The sequence below is a fragment of the Sapajus apella genome, unplaced genomic scaffold (assembly GCF_009761245.1).
Source record: "Sapajus apella isolate SASKATOON/1434 unplaced genomic scaffold, GSC_monkey_1.0 scaffold48, whole genome shotgun sequence".
Taxonomy (NCBI): domain Eukaryota; kingdom Metazoa; phylum Chordata; class Mammalia; order Primates; family Cebidae; genus Sapajus; species Sapajus apella.
In genome coordinates this window covers 4,252,095-4,259,917 of record NW_022436988.1, presented here as the reverse complement: position 1 = coordinate 4,259,917, position 7,823 = coordinate 4,252,095, and the positions used below count along the sequence as shown (strand labels likewise).

Below are 7,823 nucleotides of genomic sequence, written 5' to 3'. Positions count from 1 at the left end.
TTGTTCTCAAACTTAGTTATACACTTAATGATTTGCCTTTATTGAAAAAACACTTTCTACAAAAAAAAAAAAAAAAAAAAAAAAAAAAAAAAACCTTTTAAAATGTTGATCCCCACTAGAGGCACATTTTCACTGTTACAGGTACATCTACTGATACATTGCTAAGAACAGTAAACTGGTGCAGCCCTTTAGGAAAGGAAGTTGGCACCAGGCCTCAAGAATTCTAAAAATCTTTATACTCTATGACATGCTAATATTACCCTGGGACTATATCTCAAAGAGCACAAAGTCTGTATAATTATGGCAACCTTATGTTCCAGATTTTCTAAGAAAGTGTTCTTTCAATAAAGGCAAATCATTAAGTGTATAACTAAGTTTGAGAACAATGGAAGTCATCCATATCATAGAAAAACAAAGGTTCTGCATGGGGTCAAACGTATAGAAGTGTTTTGGTTTCTCTTTGAAATGGAGAGTTGAGGAAAAAACTCAAACTCACTGCATATTAACTTCTACGAGATGGAGCTTGTCTCAATCCACTATTCCCTCCACAGTGGCTGAGCTGCCTCTGTAGGGTCCCAGGACCCATACCTATGCCAGAGACATAATGATGAAAATGCAAATCTTTCCTCAATGCAACAGGCTACTCTTCGCAGTCCACGGCAGCACCCAGGCATGCCGCTGCCAGCCCTTCTTTTTCTTGTTTAATCTTCTCCCCACCCACACACAGGTCTCCATGGTTCATGGCACAGCATGACGGCACTTCCTATCATTCTGATACAAATCCTGCTTTTATCCAGAGTCTTTGGTCACAAACCGTAATACACGCATGTGAAATGTTCCCAAATTTCCCACGGTAGACACTCAAGGTTATGCCTGTGATAAAACTCCTTTCCATTAAAACACAGAAGAAACTATTCTCTTTTTTTATCACACCCCTGAAGTACCTACCAGAGCATTCAGCATGGGAAATCGGGTTAGAACTGCCTTGAGGCACTACTTCCTCAGACAGCCCGCCATCTGTGGCTCGAATAAAGTTCTTCAACTTGCTGCCTGCTTTCCCTCTATGCCACTATGCACCCACCACTGCAGAGATCCCCAGCTCCCAAGGCATCGCACCATCGACAGATCACAGGGTTGGTCCTCCTGAGGTCCCCCTGTGTGCTGTGGCACCACACCTAACCAGGCACAGAAACCAGGCTGAACACCCTGACAGTCTCCAATGGCCCATGAGGACTGGAGGGCAAAAGGGGTAGAGGAAGGGGAGAGATAGATGGAAGTTACTGATTAAAAGTGATCTTGAAAGCCACAGGTGCTACGTTTTTTTTTTTTTTCTTTTTACCCCTGCCCTGAGTATTCCCTCATACCCTTCCCTCAAAGGCCAAAGCTGGAGATGCATTTTTATGCAATTGTACCTCAGTGCTTCTTGACATATGAAAATGAACGATCTTCTTGAATGTCTTACCCTACCACTCTTCCTCTACAGAGAAAGTGAAACCTAGTTTTTTTAACTTTTGCTGAAAACACTGATATTTTAACTTAAAATTCATTCTACCTTTCCTGCTTTAGATAATGAATCTGGGAACTCGATATAAAAATTACAGAAAAGGCAAATAAAAATTAAGGTATTTCGGAAGCTGAATAGTAAAGGTCATTTGCAGGCATCTCTTCCCTTTCAGTTGAAAACTCACCTAAAAATTATTTTAAAATTCTCTGTTGACAACTTGCCTAAATGAAGGTAACTTCTTGAAAGGAACAAAAATAAGACATGCATTTGCTATGATGAATACGACAGACTCCAGTACCTTTCATTTTAAATGTTTACATAGAAATTATGCTTAAAGGTCAGAAACAGTGGCTCATGCCTGTAATTCCAGCCCTTTGGGAGGCTAAAGCAGGCAGATCACCTGAGGTCAGGAGTTCAACACCAGCCTGGCCAACATAGCAAAACCCCATGTCTACTAAAAATACAAAAACTAGCCAGGTGTGGTGGTGCTTGCCTGTAATCCCAGCTACTTGGGAGGCTGAGACAGAAGTATGGCTTGAACCCAGGAGGTGGAGGTTGCAGTGAACCGAGATCACGCCACTGCACTCCTTAAAAAGGAAGCTCATGGCAGGGCGCGGTGGCTCATGCCTATAATCCCAGCACTTTGGGAGGCCGAGGCGGGTGGATCACAAGGTCAAGAGATCGAGACCATCCTGGTCAACAAGGTGAAACCCCATCTCTACTAAAAATACAAAAATTAGCTGGGCATGGTGGTGTGCACCTGTAGTCCCAGCTACTTGGAAAGCTGAGACAGGAGAATTGCTTGAACCGAAGAGGTGGAGGTTGCGGTGAGCCTAGATCATGCCACTGCACTCCAGTCTGGGTAACAACAGCGAAACTCCACCTCAAAAAAAAAAAAAAAAAAAAGAAAAGAAAAAAAGAAAGCTCATAATTGAATCACAGCACTTGCAGTTATTAGCCCCAAACTGATGACCATTACAGAGTACCAGGATGAACATACTTTCTGGAAAATTCCTTAAATATCCCCCTTAAAGTGCATATATAGGATTTTCTGTTTACAACTCTGAACACTATTACACAGAAATATATACTGGTAACAGTACACAAAAGCTGGGCGCAGTGGCTCATGCCTGTAATCCTAGCACTCTGGGAGGCCGAGGTGGGTACATCATTTGAGGTCAAGAGTTTGAGACCTGCCTGGCCAAATGGTGAAACTCAGTCTCTACTAAAAATACAAAAAAATTAGCCAGGCATGGTGGCACATGCCTGTAGTCCCAGTTACTCGGGAGGCTGAGGCACGAGAATTGCTTCAACCCAGGAGGCAGAGGTTGCAGTGAGCCAAGATCGTGCCACTGCACTGTAGCCTGGGCAACAGAGTGAGCCTCTATCTCAGAAAAAAAAAATTAAAAGTATACACAGTATGCATGTTATAGAGAGAATGTATGCAAAATTTAATTTTTATAATTGTTTTTCTTTTTCCTGAGCACAATAAGTATATTTATAAGTAAATGGTTTGTCTGGTGGGACTCCACAGTGTCATAAACAGTTTTTTCAAAAAAAGAAACTAGTAGGCTGGACACAGTGGCTCACATAATCCCAGCATTTTGGGAGGCTGAGGAGGGCAAGCGGATCACTTGAGGTCAGGACCTGGCCAATATGGTGAAAACCTATCTCTACTAAAAACACACAAATCAGCTGGGTATGGTGCCAGGCACCTGTAATCCCAGCTACTTGGGAGGCTGAGGCAGGAGAATCACTTGAATCTGGGAGGCAGAGGTTGCAGTGAGCCAAGATTGTGCCACTGCACTCCAGCCTGGGAAACAGAGTGAGACTCTGTCTAAAAACAAAAAGAAAAAGGAAAAGTTTTATTTAGGCCTGGCACAGTGGCTCATGCCTGTAATCCCAGTACTTTCGGAGGCTGAGGCGGGAGGATGATTTTAGACCAGCCTAAGCAACATAATGAGACTCTGCATCTATTTTTAAAAAAATAAAATAAGGCCAGGCCTGGTGGCTCACCCCTGTAATCCCAGCACTTTGGGAGGCCAAGGCAGGCAGATCACCAGATATCAGGAGTTGGAGACCAGCCTGACCAACATGGACAAACCCCATGTCTACTAAAAATACAAAAAATTAGCCAGGCATGGTGGTGCATGCCTGTAATCCAAGCTACTCGGGAGACTAAGGCAGGAGAATCGCTTGAATCTGGGAGGCGGAAGTTGCGGTGAGCTAAGATTGCGACATTGCACTCCAGCCTGGGCAACAAGAACAAACTCCATCTCAAAAAAATAAAAATAAATAAAATAAAAAGTTTGCCTAGAAGAAAACAATGGAAATTCCGAGGTGACATCTGAACACACCATGTCATGTGCTTTACGAATCCATTATACACATGTCCTTTCACAATGTGGGATCTGCTCAAGGCAAATTCTCTGTGAAACCTCTGAGGGAAATGGACAGTTCTGGAGATTAACACAAACCTTAAAGAACTGGGTGTCACTGGGTGTCTTATTCTTCATATGATCATCTCACACCATCAGGTACTTTCTGTGTAATAACCCTATGGGTGGGGAATCTCCTTTAATTCAATCCTTTTAGTTTCCCCAAAATAAAAGGATGATATTTAAAACTGTAGAAAGGGGAAGACCAGGCTGGGTGCAGTGGTTCACACCTGTAATTCCAGCACTTTGGGAGGCCGAGGCAGGCGGATCACCTGAGGTCAGGAGTTCGAGACCAGCCTGACCAACACGGAGAAACCCTGTCTCTACTAAAAATACAAAATTAGCCAGGCGTGGTAGCAGGCGCCTGTAATCCCAGCTACTCGGGAGGCTGAGGTAGGAGAATCGCTTCAACCTGGGAGGCGGAGATTGCAGTGAGCCAAGATGGCACCATTGCACTCCAGCAGGGGCAACAAGAGTGAAACTCCATCTCAAAAAAAAGAAAAAAAAAGGGGAAACTTTCTCATCTTCATGTGTGGCAGACAGAATAATGTCCCCTAAAGATGTCCATGACCTAATCCCCAGAACTTGTGAATAGGCTACTTTACATGGCAGAAGGGGAATTAAGGTAACAGATGGAATTAAGGTTGCTAATCCTTATCCTTGATTATACAGGTGGGTCCACTGTAATGACAAGGGTCTTAGTAAGAGGGAGGCAGGAGGTCGAGAGAAATGAGATGGAAGGGGTACTATGAACTGTGAAACACAGGTGGCCTCTAAAAGCTGGAAAAGGTAAGGAAATGGGGTCTCCCCCTGAGCGTCCAGAAAGAACTAGCCTGGCTGACACCTTGGTTTTAGCCCAGTGAGACCTATTTTGGACTTCTGACCTGCAGAACCATAAAACAAATTGCATGTTGTTTTGAGCCACCAGGCTTGTGGTAATATGTTATAACAGGTATAGGAAACCAACGTGGCCTGCTTCCATTTACCTCTTCCAAGTACAAGTTCATGTCATGCCTGGTGGCAAAGCAGTCAGTGTATTAAAAGCAACCAGACCAATCGCTTCCTGCCCCCCGGTAGCAGGCAAGAACACAAGAGAGGGCAAGAAAAGCCTGGTAGGCAGGACACTGGATCTGAGGGAAATTAAATGGCAAGAGGAGGCAGAGAAAAGAGCAGCAGGCAAAATTGCTACAGCCTTCTCAGCAGTGGGCAGGAGTGAAATCTGGAGGGGCCGAGCCATCTTTTAGGGCCAGCCAGTGGGTGATTTTTCTTTTAATCACAAAAGGAGGCCAGGAGCAGTGGCTCATGCTTGTAATCCCGACACTTTGGGAGGCCAAGATAGGAAATAAGAGTTCACAACAATTTAGGCAACATAGGAAGACCTCCCTCTCTACAAAAAAATTAAAAAAAATAATTAGCAGGGTGTGGTAGACAGGGCCTGTAGTCCAGGTTACCAGAGGGGCTGAGGAGGGAGGTAAAGGATGGCTTGAGCCCAGGAAGTAGAGCCTGCAGTGAGCTGTGATAGTGCCACTGTACTTTCACCTGAGCAAGAGACCCAGACCGGTCCCCGCCCACCCCCCACAAAAAACACAAACAAACAAAAAAAGAAAACGCACACCCTGCTTTTACTTGTTTGCTTAGAAGGTAACAAGAGGGTCGAGCGCGGTAGCTCACACCTGTAATCCCAGCACTGTGGGAGGCAGAGGTGGGAGGATCGCTTGGGCCCAGGAGATCAAGACCAGCCTGGGTAACACAGCAAGATTCCATCTTTACAAAAAACAAAAAATTAGGGCCGGGCACAGTGGCTCACGCCTGTAATGTCAGCACTTTGGGAGGCCAAAGCGGGTGGATCGCCTGAAGTCAGGAGTTCCAGACCAGCCTGGCCAACAAGGCGAAACCCTGTCTCTACTAAAAATATAAAAATTAGCCAGACGTAGCGACACGCGCATGCAGTCCCAGCTACCCAAGAGGCTGAGGCAGAGGTTGCCGTGAGCCAAGATCGCGCCACTGCACTCCAGCCTGGGGGACAGAGCCAGATTCCGTCTCAAAAATAATAATAATAATAAAGTAAAAAATTAGGCGGGCATGGTGGCGTTCGTGTGGTTCCAAGCCACTCAGGAAGCTGACGTGAGCTATGATCACTGTGCTCCAGCCTGGGTGGCAGAGCAAGATCCTGTCTCTTAAAAAAAGAAAAAAAGAAAGAAAAATGTCCCATTCATTGAACTAGGACCGGGTTCCATCTGGCCACACAGCATTTTAAGTTCTGCTTTATTTGTACTTTGCTACCAAACCACAAAAGTTCACCACTTGTTCTATTTGCCAATCTTTCTTTTAATGCCTCGTGAACAAACTTAGTAAATTAACGACAGCATGTCAAACACCCTTCTCCACCCTTGCAATTTCAACCTCTGGGAGGGAGGCACCCCTGGCCGGGGCCGGCAGCCTCGGCGCGCGGGAGCGAGGGGCGCGGGGCAGCGGCTCCGCCTGTCAAGTCTGCAGCCGGCGGCGGAGCGGGGTCCCCACCGCGGGGCCCCTGGGGCTCCACACCCGCGTCTCGCCGGGCGGCGAGCCCCGGACCCGCGGCGGCCCGGCCCAGACTCCCGCGGGCAGGGCCGTCCCGGAGCCCGCGCCTCGCCGGCGGCGCCGCTCCCCGGTCTCATTTCTGAACAAAGACGTGGACGGGACACAACTCGCCGACGCCGAAAGCGGCCGGAAACTGCGGGGAACGCGGGCCCGGCCATCCGCGCGTCTGCCCGAGCCCCGCAGAGGGGCGGCAGGGCCGGCGACTCCCACCCCTCGGCGCCCTGGGACCCGGACTGCGACCCCTGCCCCGGGGACCCCAGCGTCCCCAGCGACTCTCATCCCTCAGAGCCCCGGCGACCCGGCCCCGCGACCCCAACGACCCTCATTCCTCCCAGCTCGCGGCGACCCCCGGCCCCGCGAGACCGCGAGCTCGGCCTACGACCCCCGCCCCGGCCACCCGCATCCCTCAGCGCCGCCGGCGACCCCGGCCCAGGCGACCCTCATCCCTCAAAACCCCCTGCGACTCCCGCCCCGCGGGGGCCCCGCGCACCGCGCCCGCCGGTCGCCCCGGGCTCCGCGTCCGGCACCAGTGTTCCCGGGAAACGCCAGCCGCTGCAGGCGCCGCCGGACGGCCGGACCCGGAGGGGTCGGGGGGCAGCTAGAGGGAGACGTCTGCAGCCGGGGCGCACTGACCGTAGCTGTCGTCCTCCTCCATGGTGCGAGCGCCGGGCTCCGCACCCGGGCTCCCCGCTCGCGTCCCGCCGCGCCGCCGGCGCCCCCGCTCGCCTCAGCCCGGCTCGGAGCCCCGCCCCCGGCGCCCCGCGCCCTGCGCCCCGCCTGCCCGCGCCTGCGCCTGCGCCCGCCCCCTGCCCCCGGCCCGAGGCCCCGCCCCCTCGCCCGAGGCCCCGCCTTCCTCCCGCGCGCGCCGCACCCCGGGTACCCAGCCTCCTCCCGAGGCTCCGGCCTGCGCACGCGCGCCCACCTGAGGCTCCACCCCCGCCGCGCTGCTGGCCCCGCCTCTAGACCACGCCCCCGTCCTGAGACCCCTCCCCGTCCGCCTCCGCGGGAACTAGCAGGTTTCGGTTTCGCAAGGGCGGTGCAGGGCACCGGGGTGGCCAACTCGGCCAGACCTACAGCCAGGCTACACCACAAAGGCTCAAGGTCGTGTCCGGCCACTGAAGGGCAGGGCGATCCTTGCTGACGCCAACCTCCAAGATCAGGCCCCGCCCCAGCTTGCCAGGGAGGGCCTGGTCCTTCGCGAAAGACCACAAAAGCTATTTGAATTCATTTACTCCCGTGTTCAGAACCTTTACAAATTGCGTGTCGTAAGTTTACTACTTCTACTTCCTTTTATTTGTCCT

The 7,823-nt window shown here is 50.6% G+C and overlaps 1 protein-coding gene across 1 annotated transcript in view; it reads right to left on the bottom strand.

Moving 5' to 3' along the window:
- CYTH1 (cytohesin 1) overlaps positions 1 to 7,230 on the bottom strand; it is a 104,777-nt gene extending 97,547 nt beyond the window's left edge. Inside the window, exon 1 of the mRNA XM_032241489.1 lies at positions 7,156 to 7,230. Coding sequence (XP_032097380.1) covers positions 7,156 to 7,177 — 22 coding nt within the window. The 5' untranslated portion in view covers positions 7,178 to 7,230. The remainder of the gene's footprint in view (positions 1 to 7,155) is intronic.
- Positions 7,231 to 7,823: the final 593 nt, after the last annotated feature.